We start from the raw sequence: 19,896 nt of genomic DNA, 5'->3' as shown, positions 1-19,896 counted from the left end.
AGAGCTCAAACTGTCAGGCCCTGAAAAGTTCATCAGATTGATTACTTCCTCTAGTTTCAGTGTATGGAAAGGGAAATAATCAAGCTTCTTGGCTTTTTTTTTTTCCCCCTTCCCCTGATAGTTGATTTGGAGTTCATTTCTCATTGCTACTTCTGTATCACTTCTACCATCATTATTTCACCTTGTATCTTCCCAGTTTTTCACAGTGGCCGCTAACTTACTATATTTCTAATTGAAGTAAATTTTTGGAACACTTGTCAATGTCCATAGACTTCCTATGTTTTCTTATTTCACTTAAGTAAAGCTGTAAGAAGAACTTATTCTACCTAACTAGGGTCTTCCGAGACTCTTTTAACATAATTTTTCTAAGATCACTTTTCTGTGTCTCCTATGGTGGAAGTCATTCTCATCTGCCAGATGCTTAATAGTATAGAGATTGGAAGTGGCAGTCTTCACCAGTATCTTTCTCTATATAGAAAGTTTCATTCAGCATGATTTTTACAGGGCTCTTGAAAAGCTTGCTATGTTTCCCCAGTTCCCTGGGACAGGTTGGAAATACCAAATCTAGAAAAATTATTTGAACGCATTGGGGTTATTTTTCAGGGTTTATGACTAACAAGATCTCTTTGTAGGAGAATTTAATGTTGGACGGTGCCTCATGTGGTTATTCCCTCTGAGTTGTCTCTTTCTGCTATTTGCCACATTGCATCCGAAAAGATGATTAGCAGTCAATTGATTAGGGAGTAACTTAAACATTTCTCAATATACTTAATATAAAGTAATAAATCGGGCTAATGAAATAACTAAAATCACAGTAATTTACACAGCACAATTTGATCCAGAGATGCCCATTTTATTTTAATCAGAACAAGTGGACTTAATCTCATTTTTCTATTGTTAGTATCCACAAAATATTTGGAGAGTACTTTATGTCAAAAAAAAAAAGAAAAAAAGAAAATCTAGCCCTCTGCGGTTTTGGGCGCACGGGTAAACCTTGATGACTTCATCTGTAGTAGGATTCAACCTGGGGAATCGGAGCAACCCCAGCAGGAAGGCGGGAGAGCTGGGCGTGGGTGGTCGGCGGGCCCAGCCTTGACCTCGTGGGTCCTCAGCTCCGCCCTTGCTGCGAGAAGGCACCATCGCGCCGGGGCGGAGCCGCCCTCCCCGCAGGTTGGGCCTCCTGCTCCCGGCTGGGTCGCGCCGGCCAGCACCTCCAAGCGCAGCTGGATTCAGGCTGGAGAAAGTGAGCTCTGTACCTTTCAGCCCCCGGAATCGCCGTCTCCGCACACCATGGCCCGAGTCTCGACTCTGCTTTCTTCCGTCCCGACCTAGAAGTTTCGGGTTCTATTGACCCTCAGAGACTGAACCAAGACCCAGGTCCCGGCCCCGGAGGGGCATTCCGTAGGGAGCCCCGAGGACCTGCTGATCCCGAGGCTCGTGTGTGCCGTGCCGGGGAGTCCGGTGCGCTCGGACTCGCCTTTGTGCCCTGGGACAACCCTGCGGTCCCCAGCAGCCGCTCCGCTCCGCGTCCCCGCCCAGAGACACCGAGGCACGCAGGTATCAGCCTACGCCGGCTAAGTCCCAGCACTGTTACAGCTGGACGCCGTGGGGACAGCTCCCCACAGCCCCTCTCCTGGCTCTCGGACCCCCCAGTCCCGGCACACACACCTGCCTCGGGACCCGCCCCTGTGAGCCTCCTGCGCGGTCCTCCGCGTGCGCAGACATGAGGCCAATTAAGCCAGGCGCCCCGCTGCCCGCGCTCCTCGTGCTCGCTCTGGCTTTGTCCCTGCCCGGGGCCCAGGGGAGGCCCCGGGGTGGCAGGGGAGCACGTGCCACGGACCAAGAACCCAAGTCGTGGCTTTTCCTCCCCGCGGCCAGGGCCGGCCCGGCTCCCAACGCCTCCCGGAGCACTGGTAAGCAATCCCCTTCCCAGCCAGTCCTTTGCTCTGATGAGGGTTTTAGGAAGGCGGAATTAAGCAGAGCAGAGGACAGACCATCTCTGCAGATAACCGGTTCTCAGGAAAAGAGGTAAAGAGTTTATTAGATTTAACATTGTTGAGACTTAAGTAGCAAAAACCCCCATCTCGCAAAGGAACGGGAGTGATGTGTCCCTTCCCGGGTGAAGGTCTTTTCAGTAGGCTGGTGGAGCAGCCGAAACCTGTGGGGTTTAGCCCCAACCGGCCCACGCATAGTGCACGGGTTCTGTACCTGTCAGCGCCTCATTCTGGGTCTTCCTGGGTTTTTGAGAATTCAGTGAGCACTGCCTGAACACACAGACGCAGCCTGAACAGGCTCAGGAATGCCCCTTTGTTTCCCCCTTCAAGCTGGCCTCAGGGAATGGTTGAGGAACCCGCGATTTTGGGCAGGTTGAGGTGGCTGTTGTTCAATCGGACCTTCCCTAGGCCGGGCTCCCAAATCAGCTCTGGGCACTCAGGTCCCTGGCTACTTAGATGCGGAAGGAGGGGACTAGGGAAAAACGGCGAAAAAAACCCCAGCCAATATAGAGGTCATGAGACGCCCCAAGGTAAGGAAGTCCAGTATGATTGGGAAATGTGAAAATCCCAGGGCACAGTGAGGTCAGAGGGGGCGGACAAGAGTGCAGGGCACCCAGGGCAGGAAGGAAGGTAGTGAGCAAGGAACAGAGAAGCTGCTACCACGTGTCTCTCTTGAGAGCCTGTGCCTTACAGAGCGAGCGAGGTAGATCCACGGCCAGGTGTGGAGCAGAAGTGACCCTGTTCGGGGCCATCAGCTTGCTGCGGGGACCAGCCCCGCTGGGCTGCCTGAGGAGGCCCAGCAGGCTCCGCCTTGCTCTCACCTCATAACTCTTTTGCCTCATACTTCACTTTTAAGAAAGCAAAGAGGGATTACTTAGTATCGCTTTTTTTTTCATAAAGGTTGTGATATAAATACATAGTTATTTCCTCCACAAACTTTCATTGGAGTGCCTATTATATGCCAGTCATCGTGCAGAGGGCTGAGGCCACCTACTGAAGCAGGCAGCCCGCGCCCTGTCAGTATGCACTCTGGGTGTGGACGGAGGGAAGGCTGGTGCACAGGTAAACCAGAGAGGAAGCAGAGGAAGGTGTGGGCCAGGGCCTCAGAAGCTGAGGTGGGCTGTTGAGCTTCCGGTGTCTGGGGTGAGCTTTCCAGGGTGACTGGCAAGCCCAGGGCTCTCAGGAGGGGAGGTGGGGCCCTGTGGGTGACTACAGCAGTGATGGTGCCACATCCTTCATATACATGGACTTGAAATTATTGTGAGCCCAAATTCTTATCTCTGTCAAAAGTTCAGAAATAGCCAAAGTAAAACAAGTGAATGACCAAAACAGTAATTAGTAAAATTTTATTGGGCAAGCACCAAAAAGACAGTTTGCACACCAGGCGCACTCAAACTGAAACATGGAATGAGGCTCAGGGTATATTGTAAAGCAACCTATGTGGTGAGAAAGCAGTGACCATTTATTCTTCACAGTGATTGGTTATAGTATTAAATTAAATGTTTGGGAATTGGTCTGTAGTTACCTAATATCCACATTGGGAAACTTTTGCTTATGATTTTTAGAGGCATAAGCAAGAGACGACCCAGGTCAAGTCAGCCTTGCAAAATAAGCTAAATTAAGCTTTGTTTGTATGACAAAACTGGCTTGGTCAGCTCAGAATTTTCAAGGCTGGTCTCCATTTGGTTTTGATTTCAACATCTCAGAGAAAGAAATGTCACGTTGGAATGAAAAAGAGTAGGAGAAAGTCCCAAACTACAGAAACATTGTTAACACATTATTTAAGACCAATTTCATTTAACAGATCTTTTTTCCCTAGTCACAGATTTGCAGTGGTGTTTTTTGGTTTTCTAAGAAAGTCCTAACTACTCTTGGACGCAGGACGTTCCATCCCCCTGTGACTTGTCCCATCTGCCTTCTGTGGTTCTCATCAGGCACCACAGGAGGTACCCCTGTGCCAGCCACACAGATTCAGGCTGTTCCTGTAAGGAATGCCAGCCGGTTCTTTGCCTCTGCTACTCTGGAGCCTCCAGGAATGTGCTTCTTTCATCTCTCCAAATTCTGTCTATCCTCCTAGGCCCTGTTACTTTGTGGTATCTTTGTAAGCAGTTATAACACTCCTCATACTGTAACTTGTAATAGTTTATATATACATAATATATATAAAATATATACATAGTTTATATCTGTATAATATAATATTATATTATCTGAATATAAGCCTCTTGCAGTTGGAACTGAGGATTACTCAGTTTTTAATGCCCTGTAGCCTATCAAAGTCACTGGACACATTTGACATTTAAGAGGAATTTTTTTCTTTGGAACTGAAATTTTGAAAAGAAAAAATTTTAAATCAGCTTTAAAAGAATTGATCTTTTATTTGCCCTCAAAGCCTGATTAGATCTTATGACTTAATCTGTGTCATTTCTGAGTCATGAGCTCATTTCTTAGCATTTATGACCAAGTTTAGACAACACGACATCTGCTGCCCTTAATACCTTCTAGGGCAGTGGTTCTTAGAATGAGGCCATACATCTCGGAAGCAACTGGGAGGCAAGTTTTGAATGTAATTATTGTATTCACTGGATATCCTAAATCCCTGAGTATAGCCCGTGCCTGTGCATCAAAAAGCTCTTGGGAGATTCTTGTGTACATTGAGTTTTTGGAATCACCAGAGATTTTTAATTGAGGAGGGTGGGGAGGAGAAAAGTAGTATATAAGAATCTTCTGGAAAGTTTCTTTGAGACAGAGACAGTTCCTGACTGGCCTCCACAACCCTGACCACACTTCTCTTTCCATAGCTCTCTGCCCACTCCTTCATTCCCACATGTACCCACAGCACCATAGCTACATTTTCCCACATGTTTGAGTGATAATCTGTGAAAAAAAGGCTTCCTTGGTCTGCCAGCCTCAGGGACATGGCCATTAGGTCTCTTGTTAGAGAAGCACTATACAAGAACTCTGAAGACCTGTGGTATGAGGAGCTTTATGTAAACCAGTATTAGCCAAACTTTCTCTCCCCACCCCTTCTTTGTTTTTCTTTCTTCCTCTCTCTCTTCCTTTCTCTCTTCCTCCCTTTCTTTTTTTCCCCTCCCTCCCTCTTTCTCTTTTAAAATCTAACGTTTATTTGCATCTCACAGTACTGGTTTTGAAGGAGTCCACTCTGGGTAACATTGTTTTGGCCACTGCATGCGCCCAGCTTTACCTCAGCACCTGGGGGACACAAGGGGAAAGCCCAGGACAGAGTAAGTGACAACAGAAACAAGGAAAGGTGACTTGAGGGCAGAGCAGTGGGGAGCGGCCACTTATCAGACTGCTAGTCTTCCCCAAGATACAACAATATTGGAATTAGGTCAACTAATAACCCTACAGTGGCTTGTAAGTGTCAAGTGAAAGGAAGAGTCACAGGTCTCTCACTTTAAATTGAAAGTCAGAAATGATTAAGCTTAATGAGGAAGACACATCAGAAGCTGAGATAAGCCAAAAGCTAGGCCTCTTGAAGCAGTTATCCAAGATGTGAATGCAAAGGAAAGGGGCACTGGGAGCCACTGGGTGGCTCAGTCGGTTAAGCATCTGCCTTTGGCTCCTGTCATGGTCCCAGGGTCCTGGGATCGAGCCCCACGTCAGGCGCTCTGCTCAGTGGGGAGCCTGTTTGTTCCTCTCCCTGTAGCTCTGCCTGCTTGTGCACTCTCTATCAAATAAATAAATAAATAATAAATAAAAATAAATAAATAATACAAAGGAAAAGTTCTTGAAGGAAATTAAAAGTGCCACTCCAGTGAACACACGAATGATAAGAAAGCAAAACAGCCTTATTGCTCATATGGATAAAGTTTTAATGATCTGGATAGAAAATCACACCAGGCACAACACTCCCAGGCCAATGCCTAATCCAGAGCAGAGCCCTAACTCTCTTCAATTCTGTGGAGGCTGAGAGAGGTGAAGAAGCTGCAGAAGAAAAGTCGGAAGCTAGCAGAGGTGGGTTCATGAGATCTAAGGAAAGAAGCCATCTGCATAACATCAAAGTGTGAGGTGAGGCAGCAAGTACTGATACAGAAGCTAAGCCAGTTCTCCAGAAGATCTAGCTCAGATCCCTGATGAAGATGCCTATACTAAACAACAGATTTTTAGGGTAGATGAAATAGCCTGCAATTGGAAGAAGATGCCATCTAGGACTTCCACAGCTAGAGGAAAGTCAATTCCTGGCATAAAGCTTCAAAGGACAGGTCGACTCTCTTGTTAGGGGCTAATGCAGCTGGTGACTTTAAATTGGAGCCAGTGCTCCTTTACCACTGTGAAAGTCCTGGGGCCCTTAAGAATTACGCTGCGCTGTAGAAATGGAACAACAAAGCCCAGATGACAGCACAGCTGTTTGCAACACGTTTACTGAGTATTTTAAGCCCATTATTGAGATCTTACTGCTCAGAAAACAGATTCCTTTCAAAATGTTACTGCTCATTGGCAGTGTACCTGAGCTCTGGTGAAGATGTACAGTGAGATTCATGTTAGCATGCCTGCAGCCCATGGATCAAGGAATAATTTTGACTTTCAAGTCTTATTATTTAAGAAATACATTTCATAAAGCTACAGCTGCCAGACAGTAAATTTGAAACCTTCTGGAAAGGATTGGCCTTCCAGATGCCGTTAAAAACAATCATGATTCATGGGAAGAGGATAAAATACCAACATGAATAAGAGTTTGGAAGAAGTTGGTTCTAACCCTCATGCGTGATATTGAGAGGTTCAAGACTTCAGTGGAGGAAGTAACTGCAGATATGGTGGAAATAGCAAGAGAAGTGGGTCTGAAGATGTGATTAAATTGCTGCAATCTCATGATAAAACTCTTACAGATGAGGAGTTGATTGCTATGGATAAGCACGGAAAGTGGTTTCTTGAGATGGAATCTACTCCTGGTGAAGATGTTGTGAATACTGTTGAAATGACAAGGAAGGATTTAGAATGCTACATAAACTTAGTTGATAAAGCAGCAGCAGGGTTTGAGAAGATTGAATACAGTTTTGAAAGAAGTTCTACTGTGGCTAAAATACTATCAAACAGCATCACATGCTAGAGAGAAAGCATTTGTGAAAGGAAGAATCAGTTGAAGCAGCAAATTTCATTGTTATCTTATTTTAAGAAATTGCCACAGTCACCTCAACCTTCAGTAAACACCTGATCAGTCAGCAGCCATTAACCTCGAGGCAAGACACTCCACCAGCAAAAAGATGAAAACTTGCTGAAAGCTCAGATGTTGGTTAGCACATTTTAACAATAAAGTATCTTTAATTAAGATATGTACATTTTTTTAGACATAATGCTATTGCACACTTAATAGACTGAAGTATAGTATAAACATAACTTTTACATGCACTGGGAAACCAAAATTTCATTTGGCTTGCTTTATTATGGTGGTCTGAAACTGAAGCTGTAACATCTCCAAGGTATGCCTGTGTCTACCACCACTCATATTTTAAGATGTACCCAGAATTTGTTTTGATCATGCATGACAAGACATGGAAGTGACCATTGTGAAGGGAGAAGTTTTACTCACAGTTCCCTAGAAACAGGAGGCACAGCATGCCTCTGGGCAAGCAGCAGGTTTGGTCAGAAGCAGAGTGAGTGAAAAAGAGCAAAAAGCCTTTATCAGTGGTTCCTTCTGGAAAGGCAAGGAGAGTGGGTTTAGGATTGATTAGTTTAAATAAATTCGGTGGGCTCTGGGGTGTAGTGGTCTGCAGTTGTCTGGTTCTGGCCCTGGGTGATTAGGGCAGGAGAATATTGACCTTGAGTATGAGAGCTGGATGAGGGAGTTTGTGGGGGTGTGGGCTCTGAATTGATTGGTATGTAAATGAAAGGTGGGGTTGCAGGCTTTCTTGTCTCTAGGAATTGGTTAGCCTGGGAGGGGCCATCTCACCAGGGCCAGCAAGGCCTCAGATGTCAAAGCATCAGAAATACAGAAACTTGAAAGGCATGATTTCACCTTCACCAACTTTGCCTGGGTGCTGGCTGGCCCTCCGATCTCTGTTCCTGTCTACTGTGCACCTGTCAGTCTTTATCTTACTGGACCCTCAGAAGCTTTGCTGCCACTGACTCCTCCCTGTCCACAATTATTCCTGCTTTGCTCTTTTTTTCTGATCACTCTTCTTTCTCTCCCTGACCACCTGTCTTTTAGCTCCCCTTTAAGTGTGCATCCCAGGGTTCAAGTCCCAATCATGAATTTTTTTGCACTCAAAGTATTCCCTTATGTGATCCCAAGCACCTTTGTAGTTTCAGTTATTGCTTCTGTGTGGCCCTTCTGTGGCATTTAAATGCATACATCCACTATTTGCTGAATATCTACACTATAGGAATTTCAAACTTGACCTTTCCCTATCTCAACCATGCCTCTGCCTTCAAATCTGCCTTAGTACTTCTGGTCTCAGTAAAGAGGCTGTGCTTCTCAGGTGTCATGAATTGACTATTGGATTAACAGCACTGTGGGATTTTCCAGTGGTTCAGTTTGTTGACAAGTTTCTAGCTGCCTAACCCAAGAAGAACATAGTAGTTCTGGATTCTGTATTTTTCGTTTGCACTCATCTACTGACATTTGGTTGTCATTCTTTTTTTTTTTTTAAAGATTTTATTTATTTGACAGAGAGAGATAGCAAGAGCAGGAACACAAGCAGAGGGAATGGAAGAGGGAGAAGCAGGCTTCCCGCCGAGCAGGAAGCCCCGATGCGGGACTCGATCTCAGGACCCTGAGATCATGACCTGAGCTGAAGGCAGATGCTTAACAACTGAGCCACCCAGGCGCCCCTTGGTTGTCATTCTTAATAACAATGTTTTCACACTGAGGAATGCTGTACATCTATTTATTTTTGAGATGCTTTTAAAAAACATTTTTATAAAAATCTGGTTTGTCTTTTTAAGTGTCTATGGAAATGATCATTATAAATCTGAAAGGGGGATTAACTAGATCAAAACCAGAAAGGAAATAAATCATTTTCATGAGATTAGTCCTTAAATAAAATGGCTAAAGTTCTAATTAAACATGAATTAGCCTGTGGTTTAAAACCTGGAAGAAATCTACCTTACAACACACTTTTGTACTTTTTACAGTTTTCTGGACTTATTTGATATTTTGTGCTTTGGTGAACATACCACATAATGTTAGAATTTTGTCATAATATTTTATAACTTAGGACTTGGAAAGCTGCTTTAAGATTATTTAGTTTGTTTACCTCAGTGTAGAAAAGAAGAAACTGAAGCATCTTTGTAGGTGTGTGGCTTGAGAAGGCAAGTGACTACTGGGTTAGGAGAGGGCACAGTGCACAGTTGGGTACAGAGTGTGATTCAATATGACTGTATTTTTGAACTCAGATAATTTTAAATGATTTGTTTGTGTCATTTGTAGAATCATTGGTGAAATATTACAGTTACTGTACATTCTAAAAATATATTCTATCAAGCACCATAGCACAAGTTTAGAAATAATTTAAACATGAGGTGTATTAAAAATCAGGTCATCCATACATATCACACATATATGTCCTTGCTCTGTCAGCTAAGAGAGCCTCGAAGCTACTGGACCCCAGCAGCAACAAGCTCACCTCGTATCCAGATTGTGGTTTCTAATACCATTCTTTAATAAAGGAAATGGGCTCTAATAAAGGAAATGGCCGAGACTAAGATTGGGACAAGGAATGATTCAAGATGAGCCAGTAACATCTGGTAGTGCTAGAAAGTAAAGAAGTGATAAAAATGCAAAGCAACACCACCACCAACACCGCCAACCTCCATGATGACTTTTTTTTTTTTTACTGAAAAGAATTCTGTATCTTGTCTTCTAATAATCACAAACTGCTTATTGATTATGAAGTACTTCAGTACAGAGTATGCAAAAGTTCTGTATCTTGCTTGGAAGATTTATATGACTGCTTTCAAACTTGAACTCCTGTGAGTTCTTGTTAAAGTGATTTTATAGCTCTGGGCCTGGAATTCTGTATTCCTTACAAGCTTCGCCAAGATCCACAGAACTGAGTTATTCAGTCAGCAGACACTAGGAACTGTAAGGGTGCCTTCTTGGGAGCTGATGCTGCTTGTCTAGGGAACATACTTTGAGTAGCAAAAATTTGGAAAAAAAAAAAAAAAGGCAACTAGTTTACTTCATTATCCTGAGTATAATTTGTAGCTGAAATAGCATTAGGACCCCTAAAAGTTACATACAAAGAGTTAATCTCTTTATTTAAAAATCTTAAACTCTAATAAAAGAGGAATGATGTAAAAACATATATTTTACACATTTACAAATATATACTAGTACAGATGCCATGTAATTATACAAGGACAGAAAAAAGTACTTTATGACAGTGTATTTTTTTAAAAAGATTTTATTTATTTATTTGAGAAAGAGTGAGTGAGAGAGAGAGAAGGATCAGGGGGAGGGAGAGGGAGAAGCAGACTCCCAGCTGAGCAGGGAGCCTGATGCGGTACTCAATCCTGGGACCCTGAGATCATGACCTGAGCTGAAGGCAGATGCTTAACTGACTGAGCCACCCAGGCGCCCCATGACAGTGTATTTAAAAATCCTAAAAGTATTTTTTAAAGATATTGCTTGCTTGAATATGTTTGTCATCAGCTTTTTTCCTCAAATATTTAATAAATTTCAATGTTTTTCAAATACTGATATTTCCCACCAGCAATTTTCTCAACATTGATATAATAAGGCTAGTTTTTATTTTTGAAAATGGAACTGTTTTTATATATTGAGAAAGAGAATAGTTGTGTCATCTCTAACTAAAGGAAGTGATAACTCAAGAAACTATATAGCAAACATTTCAATTTAGGTACCTGAAAAATGCTAGCTTAAAACATAAAATGAAGGAATGCCCCTCAGTACCTAATAAGGTGCAAAGATCAATTAACATGGCTTTGTAAAGAATCAATCAAGTCGGAGCAACTATCTTTATGGTAAGATATTGTTATATGCAGGTAGAAGTGAACACTAAACATTTTCTATTATTTTGTTTTCTAGTTGTTCTGTCTTATGACTTTTTTTATTATTCCACATAATCCCTGCTCATTTAAAAAATTTTTTAATTTAAATTCCAGTTAGTTTATAGGGTAGCTCTATTTTTAACTTTTTGAGGAATCTCCATACTGTTTTCCAGAGTAGCTGCACAAGCTCGCATTCCCACCAACCGTGTAGGAGGGTTCCTCTTTCTCTGCATCCTTGCCAACATCTGTTGTTTCCTGACTTGTTCATTTTAGCCATTCTGACCTGTGCGAAGTGGTATCTCATTGTGGAACTACAGGGTATTATGTTAAGTGAAATAAGTCAATCAGAGAAAGACAATTATCATGTGATCTCACTCATATGTGGAATTTAAGGAAAAAACAGGACCGTAGGAGAAGGGAGGGAAAAATAAAGATGAAATTGGAGAGGGAGACAAACCGTAAGAGACTCTTAATCAGGGACACCTGGGTGGTTAGTTGGTTGGGCGACTGCCTTTGGCTCAGGTCATAATCCTGGAGTCCTGGGATCGAGTTCCTTGTTTGGTGGGGGGGCCTGCTTCTCTTTCTGACCCTCCCCCCTCTCATGTTCTCTCTCTTTCTCCTTCTCTCTCTCAAATAAATAAATAAAATCTTAAAAAAGAGAGAGAGACTCTTAATCATAGGAAACATACAGGGTTACTGGAGGGGGTGGGGTGAGGAGATGGGGTAATTGGGTGATGGGCATTAAGGAGGGCACGTGATATAATGAGCACTGGGTATTATATAAGACTGTTGAATCATTGAACTCTACCTCTGAAACTAATAATACATTATATATTAATTAATTGAATTCAAATTTAAAAAAGGATGCAAAAAATAAAAAAAAGTGGTCAGACTGTCAAAAAAATATATATATATACTTACTCCTTTTGTAGTCCTCAATATGCTAAATAAAGAATATATTTCTAAAAAAATTACAGTTAGTTAATATACAGTGTAATAATAGTTTCAAGTGTGCAATGTAGTGATTCAACACTTCCATACATCACCCCATGCTCTTCACAGCAAGTGCACTCCTTAATATTCATCACCTACTTCATCCAGTCCCCTACCCCCTCCGCTCTGTTAACCATCAGTTTGTTCTCTATAGTTAAGAGTCTGTTTCTTGGTTTGCCTCTCTCTCTTTCTTTTTTCCTCTTTGCTTATTTGTTATGTTTCTTAAATTCCACATATGAGTGAAATCATATGGTACTTGTCTTTCTCTGGCTGACTAAAAATATGGAACACTTCATGAATTTGCATGTCATCCTTGCACAAGGGCCATGCTAATCTTCTCTGTATTGTTCCAATTTAATATATGTGCTGCAGAGGTGAGCATGATCTCTGCTCATTTTGAACAAGAAAAGTAGGAACAAGAGATAAGCCTGTCAGCATTTATATACATATATGTATATGCTTATCTATTTCTTCATAAAAATATTATTGTAAACTTAAAACTGATGATGGTGGCAGTTGGCAACTGTTTTGGTTAAATAAAAACTAGAACTTTTCACAAATTAGATGAATGAGATAGTAGTTTTGGGATACTTGTCACGCATTATGGGGAGATCCTTTTGTTTTTAATCCATCTGTATATGTAATCTTTTATACCTTGTAGTTAGATACCAAAAGAATGAAGCATGCTTTTGAGGCTTGTGCTGTCCAACATGGTAGCCACCCAATGCATGTGGCTATTGAGCACTCACAATGTGGCTAGTCCAAGTTGAGATGTGCTGTAATTGTTAAATACATTTTGGATTTTGAAAACTTAGTATAAAAAGATGTAAAATATCTTAATAGTTTTAAAGTATGGAATATGTGTTGAAATGATAACATTTAGAATATATTCAGTTAAGCAAAATAAATTATTAAATACATTTTACCTATTCCTTTTTACTTTTTAAAATGTGGCTACTAAAAACCTTGAAATTACATATGTGACTTATATTTCTATAATGAAGATTGCTTTTTAAGACCATTTTCCATCAAAGATCAATCAGCTAATCTTGTGTGGGGGTAATTCTCTTATATTCGATTTCTCAAGTAATATTTTGTTGATCAAAAACTATCACAGGTGCATCTAACACTAAATACAAATTCAGTTTCAATCAACTAATTTTTTATTGAAAAAGTAATACAGATTTATGTTCAAAATTAAAATTAATAATGAGTATGCATTGAAAACTACTACCTCTTCTCTCCCACCCCCAGAATCCTACTTCTTGGAGCCTTTCTGCAATCACCATTACAGTTTTAATACAAATAGGAGTGTGCTACCAAGCAGGCATTGGCAAACTTTTTCTAGAAAGGGCCAGATAGTAAATATTTTGGGTTTTGTGGGCTCTCTAATCTCTGCAACAACCACTCAACTTTGCATTATAACATGAAAGCAGGCATAGACCACTTGTGAACAAATGAGCATGGCTGTGTTCCAGTAAAACTTTATTTGCAAAAACAGCCATAGAGCAGAATTTGACTTCTGAAGCTAGTGCTATTCATTAGAAATACAATAGCCTATCTTTAAACCTTTTGACTTATCTTTCTCCATCTATTCTTGTTTCTCCATCCTGGGCTTTATGATTTTTTAAAAGTGAATCTTGACTGTGTCATCCCTTGCCTAATTCTTTGACTTCCCACCACTCATAGAATTAAGGACAAAGTTTATAAAGGACTATAATGTCATCTATGTCTGCTGCTTGCTTGTTTATTTATTTATTTATTTATTTATTTATTTATTTATTTATTTATTTAAGAGAGAGAGAGAGTGAGAGCACAAGCATGAGCAGGGGAGGAGGGGTAGAAGGAGAAGGAGAAGCAGACTCCCTGCTGAGCAGGGAGCCCAAAGCAGGACTCAATCCCAGGACCCTGGGATCATGACCTGAGCCCAAGGCAGACACTTAACCAATTGAGCCACCCAGGTGCCTTTGTCTGCTGCTTTAGCTGACTTTTCTTTCCCTCACCTTCTTCTCTTTTAGCCATCCTGGACAGTTCTCAAATACTTGAACACAGTGTGACCTTTTCCTCTTCAGAGATTTTTTTTCTTTCTTTATTTTTTCTTTCTTCTTTCTTTCTTTCTTTCTTTCTTTCTTTCTTTCTTTCTTTCTTTCTTTCTTTCTCTTTTTCTCTCTCTCTTTCTTTCTTTCTTTCTTTCTTCTTTCTTTTTTCTTTCTTTTGGTCTAGGGTGCTGTTCCCATCTCTTCTTACCTAGATATCTCTTGCTTATCACTTTGGGTGTCAACTTAAATATCACTTTTCTGTTTCATTTAAGTCAATCTGCTTTATGTTCTTACATTGTGTTTGTACTTGGAAATGAAAATTCAAGTGTATTAAAAGTATGGTTTTCCTAGTGGCCTATACTGAGCTCAAGCAAGGCATTGATTGTTTTCATTTGAAAGGTAACAACCTACTTGAAGGATCATCCTCTCAGCTTTTAATTCCTTAAACATTTGTCAGATGACCCATCTGTAAAGCACTGTTGTACACCCTACAGGTGATGAACAAGACATTGTCCCTTTCCTCAAGAAGCCACAATATTGTGGTGGAGACAGACTCGTGCACAGTTCACTATCATGCTAATCATAATGTGACAATTGCCTTTATAGAAGTTAGAAAATGTGCTATGGGAGTGTAGAAGAGGAGTATCATCCTGAGTGTCATCATTGTGCCCAGGTCCACAGATTAAAATCATCAGAGAAATACAATTATCATATGATCTCACTGATATGTGGAATTTAAGAAACAAAACAGAGGATCATAGGGGAAGAGAGGAAAATATAAAACAAGATGAAACCAGAGAGGGAGACAAACCATAAAAGACTCTTAATCATAGGAAATCAACTGAGAGTTACTGGAGGGGAGAGGGGTGGATGGATGGGGTAACTGGGTGATGGACATTAAGAAGGGCAGTGATAGAATGAGCACTGGGTATTATATAAGACTGATGAATCACTGAAATCTACTATGAAACCAAAAATACATTATATGTTAATTAATTGAACTTAAATTTAAAATGTTAAAAAAATCATAGTTGAAAATGCTTTTGGGACTAGAATTATTTATAGACTTCGAATACACTTTAACCATAGAACTCCAACTGCACTCAACTGACTCAGCTTTCAGAAAGGGCCAGAGGAGCTACTTTGCCAGATAAACTGTGGAGTATTGACATCCCAGGAGCCAATTTGCCATGCTTGGTTTCAGAGAGGTATGGGGGAAAGACCCATGTTCAGGCTGGAATGTAATTAACGAGAACACCAAAATATTTATATAAAGAAATACTTATATCTTCACTGTTGCTTTGTTTTTCTGGATTAGTTTGGATGGTTCATAAGTGCAGATGTTTGTTGTCAGTGGAAGGGGAGCTCCAATCTAGCTGCACTTCTATAGCCCTATAGTGCTGCTCTGGACTCACAACTGGGCTGCTAGGAGCAGGGAGCTCCCTATGCAAGGAAGCGCTCTTACCCCTCATTGATGGTGTACTTATAGTGAGTACAAAGTGAAGTGTGAGATGTAGTTCAATTTTTTATTTTCACTTATTTAAATGTATGAGTCGGGTAATTTCTGGAGTTGGAATATATAAAATTAAATAATGAAGTTTACATAGTAGAGAGGGAAAGAGGAAAGTCAAGCATACCTTCTTGACATCTGGCTTGAGCAAAGGGTAAAGAGTGATGCCATGTATGAGACCAGGGAACATGGGGGGAAGACAGGTCTGGGGTATTGGGGAAATCAGATGTTCAGTTCTGGCTATTTACTTTTGAGAGGTCTATAAGTTTCCTGATTAGAATGGTAGAGCAAGCAGGTAGGTCTGGGGGAGGGCTGGAGCCCCAGGGAATGCTCAGGGCCAGAGATACAGATTTGGAATCAGCTGCATGAACTGCCATGAGTTCATGTGTTAGGTGGTTGTCATTATAGACTATTTATAAGGATATTTTTAATGGTGGAAATGTATCCAAGAAATTCTATTTTTAATGGTGGAAATGCATCCAAGAAATTCTAAAGTTTTTTTTTTCTTTTCAGAAATATTCCCAAGAGATTTGAATTTAAAAGACAAATTCATAAAGCATTTCACAGGTAAGCACAAAATTTATCAGTGATTCAATTAAATAAAAAGATTGTATGCAAATTACTGTGTTCGGCATTAGGGATATGAAGGTAAGTGTCCGTAAGAAGCTCAACAGTCCAGTTAGGAAAGTGGACAAATGCCATTAACTTGTATTAATAGTAATATAAACCAGATCTTGGTGAATAATAGAAGTGTAAATATAGTTTTAGGGATGCACAGAAAGTGAATAATTTTGCCAAAAACTACCAGGAAAGGCTTGTAGTAGACATGATATTTAAGTTGGGCTCTAAGGGATGAATAGTATTTTCCTGGATAAGAGAAGCATTCTGGTCAGAAGGAATTCTTTGAGAACATGGTAGTTTGGGGGCATGACAGGTAGATGGTGTGGATGCACTGTGGGGTATGTTTAGGTAAGGGTGTATGTGGCCACTGGACAAAAGTATGCCTGGAAATGCAGGTTGGAGTCATATTGTGAAGAATCCTAAAACTGAAGAACAGAAAGTGGGAACCAAGGATATTTATTTTTTATTCTTCACACCTACTTGGTTTTGTTTGTACAATTTTTTTTTTCTGTCTAGAGCTTTCCCCCTCATAATTATTCTAAAGAGTTCTTCAGAAACTGAAGTTTCCATTATGTGAAATGGTGAGAATTGGTAATGAATTCAGATGATTTTTCACAGATTACAACTTACCAAGTCCTACAGAGCTAGGGTAAGGAGTCAGATAAGTTCTTTTAAGGGCATGGAAGGACGTTAAGTTACAGTTGTATTAGTTCCATCCATAAAGTGCTAGCAAATTTGTTTGGAAAATACGCCAATATTTATCATAAACGTTCTTTTCCTGTCTAATAGGGCCAGTCACATTTTCAGCTGAATGTAGCAAACATTTCCATCGACTCTATCACAACACCAGGGATTGCTCAACACCAGCTTGTAAGTAGTTTGGATAGTTTGGGTTTTTTTCCTCATTAAAAAAAAATCTTTACCCAACAATAAATGCATGTAATTTTAAACTTCAACTGTCGGCGGCTAGGAATAGACTAAACATCGTATGAGATTCTATTTATAACATTGACAGTACTTAACTGAAGACTTGTGTGTGCTGTTAGAGTGCAAGGAATGGAACTGCATTGTAATTGGGACTATATCCAAATCTGAAAATAGCCAGATTTCCTTAAGGACTGAAATGTTTGTCAGGATTTAAACCTTTTATCATTTTTCAAATTCCTTGGCATAAAGGGCTCTGTCATATAAATGAAAAAAAAAATAAGATGACCATGAAGAATAAGTCAAAATTTCCTCTTAAGTTATTTTAAAGTAAATAGTTTCATATCATTTATACAATGAGTGATCGATTGTTCTGAATAATGGTAGCATAGTGTTTTAAAGGTGGCTCTAATGAATTCTTTTGGACACTTAAGTTACCAAAGTTAATAATTTCAAATGTAATATTTAAATGCTATCATCAAAACTGTCCAAATTGGGATCATGTGTGGTAACTCAGTTGGCTGTTTTTAAATTCCTTTCTAAACCTAAACTTCCCTTTTAAGGTAAATGGATTTTAAGCATTTTGTTTCTTTTTAACTAATTGGTCATCTTTTTTTTTTAAATTTTATTATGTTATGTTAGTCACCATACAATACATCATTGGTTTTTGATGTGGTGATCCACGATCCATTGTTTTTGTATAACACCCAGTGCTCCATGCAGTACGTGCCCTCCTTAATACCCGTCACCAGGCTAACCAATCCCCCCTCCTCCCTCCCCTCTAAAACCCTGTTTGTTTCTCAGAGTCCATAGTCTCTCATGGTTCATCTCTCCCTCCAATTCCCCCCCCCTCATTTTTCCCTTCCTTCTCCTAATGTCCTCCATGCTGTTCCTTATGTTCCACAAGTAAGTGAAACCATATGATGATTGACTTTCTCTGCTTGACTTATTTCACTTAGCATAATCTCCTCCAGTCCCATCCATGTTGATGGAAAAGTTGGGTATTCATCCTGTCTGATGGCTGAGTAATATACCATTTATATATGGACCACATCTTCTTTATCCATTCATCTGTTGAAGGGCATCTTGGCTCTTTCCACAGTTTGGCTATTGTGGACATTGCTGCTACGAACATTGGGGTGCATATGGCCCTTCTTTTCACTACATCTGTGTCTTTGGGCTAAATACCCAGTAGTGCAATTGCTGGGTCATAGGGTAGCTCTATTTTTAAATTTTTGAGGAAACCACACTGTTTTCCAAAGTGGCTGTACCAACTTGCATTCCCACCAACAGTGTAAGAGGGTGCCCCTTTCTCCACAACCTCTCCAACATTTGTTGTTTCTTTCCCTGTCCATTTTTGCCATTCTAACTGGTGGAAGGTGGTATCTCAATGTGGTTTTGATTTGGATTTCCCTGATGGCTAATGATGATGAACATTTTTTCATGTGTCCATTATCCATTTGTATGTCTTCTTCAGAGAAGTGTCTTTTCATATCTTCTGCCCACTTTTTGACTTGATTATTTGATTTTTGGGTGTTGAGTTTGAGAAGTTCTTTATAGATCTTGGATACCAGCCCTTTAGCTGTAGTGTCATTTGCAAATATCTTCTGCCATTCTGTGGGTTGCCTCTTTGTTTTGTTGACTGTTTCCTTTGCTGTGCAGAAGCTTTTTATCTTGATGAAGTCCCAAAAGTTCATTTTTGCTTTTGTTTCACTAGCTTTTGGAGATGTATCTTGAAAGAAGTTGCTGTGGACGATGTCTAGATTGGTCATCTTGAAGCATGTTTAATTTTACTCAGGATGTGGAATCAGAATTGTTTTAATTTTTTCAAAAACTGCTTGTGTTCAATGACTAAGGGAAATTAATCACACTGGAGTCAAAGCAAACTTACTAAGTGGTAGCACAGCATAGTGGAGAAAGCTTACTCTTTGAACTCAAGCTACTCACTAGTTACGAGATTCTTGACATTTGGATGTTGGTTTTTCATCTCTGTCTCTAAAGTGAGGGAACAGTAACATCTACCTAATTGTGTTATGAGAATTAATGAGAAAACCCAGGTTAAGCATTTGTTATGTTGGGTGCTTATTTTTTTTTTTTAAAGATTTTATTTATTTATTTGAGAGAGAGAGAATGAGAGAGAGCAAGCACATGAGAGGGGGGAGGGTCAGAGGGAGAAGCAGACTCCCTGCCGAGCATGGAGCCCGATGCGGGACTCGATCCAGGGACTCCAGGATCATGACCTGAGCCGAAGGCAGTCGCCTAACCAACTGAGCCACCCAGGCGCCCATGTTGGGTGCTTATTAAATCTTAGCTCTCGTTATTAATTAGTGACAATAATAATATGGTTTTCCCCACATTTGTGGTAACTATATACATAATTTGACCTTAAATGTTTTTTCTAGATTACAAGAGATGTGCTAGATTGCTAACAAGATTAGCAGTGAGTCCCCTGTGCTCACAGACCTAGAAGACTTGCCTTATGAGTATGTATTTATTTATTTTTCTTATTCTATTTAATAAGTTAACTTTCTTAAGAAATTTTGAACTATTTAAAAAGCCAGGTAGCTGATTTTAGCAACACCTAATGAACTTAATCTGTGGATTTTTCACTTAGTGTTAAAGCTTCGTCTAAATGCATAGATTGCTTTATTGAATTAATTAAAATGCCCTCAACAGTGATTAAATTAAATAAAATAAACAGCTTTTTGGCAGCCTTACCAGTCCTGAGTGATTTTTAAAAATATTTCAACTTTTGGGGTTATATAATTATTGTGCAGAAACCTTATGCAGATAGACATTAGATGAACAAAACTAAAGCTCTACCTTTTTTTAACTGGTCAAA

At 40.3% G+C, this 19,896-nt stretch overlaps 1 protein-coding gene and 1 non-coding gene across 2 annotated transcripts; one reads left to right on the top strand and one right to left on the bottom strand.

The window, feature by feature from the left end:
* Positions 1 to 1,723: 1,723 nt before the first annotated feature.
* On the top strand, positions 1,724 to 19,521 carry ALKAL1 (ALK and LTK ligand 1). The gene is made up of 4 exons (XM_021688757.1): positions 1,724 to 1,913; positions 16,023 to 16,076; positions 16,920 to 17,000; positions 19,457 to 19,521. Exons 1-4 carry the CDS (start codon positions 1,724 to 1,726, stop codon positions 19,519 to 19,521), a joined length of 390 nt encoding a protein of 129 aa, XP_021544432.1.
* Positions 12,237 to 12,342, bottom strand: LOC123324650. Its single transcript, XR_006539928.1, has one exon. It is a non-coding gene; the product is annotated as a U6 spliceosomal RNA (small nuclear RNA).
* Positions 19,522 to 19,896: the final 375 nt, after the last annotated feature.

This window comes from Neomonachus schauinslandi, chromosome 4, assembly GCF_002201575.2.
Source record: "Neomonachus schauinslandi chromosome 4, ASM220157v2, whole genome shotgun sequence".
NCBI lineage: Eukaryota > Metazoa > Chordata > Mammalia > Carnivora > Phocidae > Neomonachus > Neomonachus schauinslandi.
The sequence above is the reverse complement of the archived record's forward strand: the minus strand, read 5'-3'. Positions and strand labels throughout refer to the sequence as shown.

Coding starts and splice junctions, on each gene's coding strand:
- ALKAL1 (XM_021688757.1), top strand. CDS start 1,724: ATGAGGCCAATTAAGCCAGGCGCCCCGCTGCCCGCGCTCCTCGTGCTC. Junction 1,914..16,022: donor CAACGCCTCCCGGAGCACTG/GTAAGCAATCCC, acceptor TTTTCTTTTCAG/AAATATTCCCAAGAGATTTG. Junction 16,077..16,919: donor ATTCATAAAGCATTTCACAG/GTAAGCACAAAA, acceptor CCTGTCTAATAG/GGCCAGTCACATTTTCAGCT.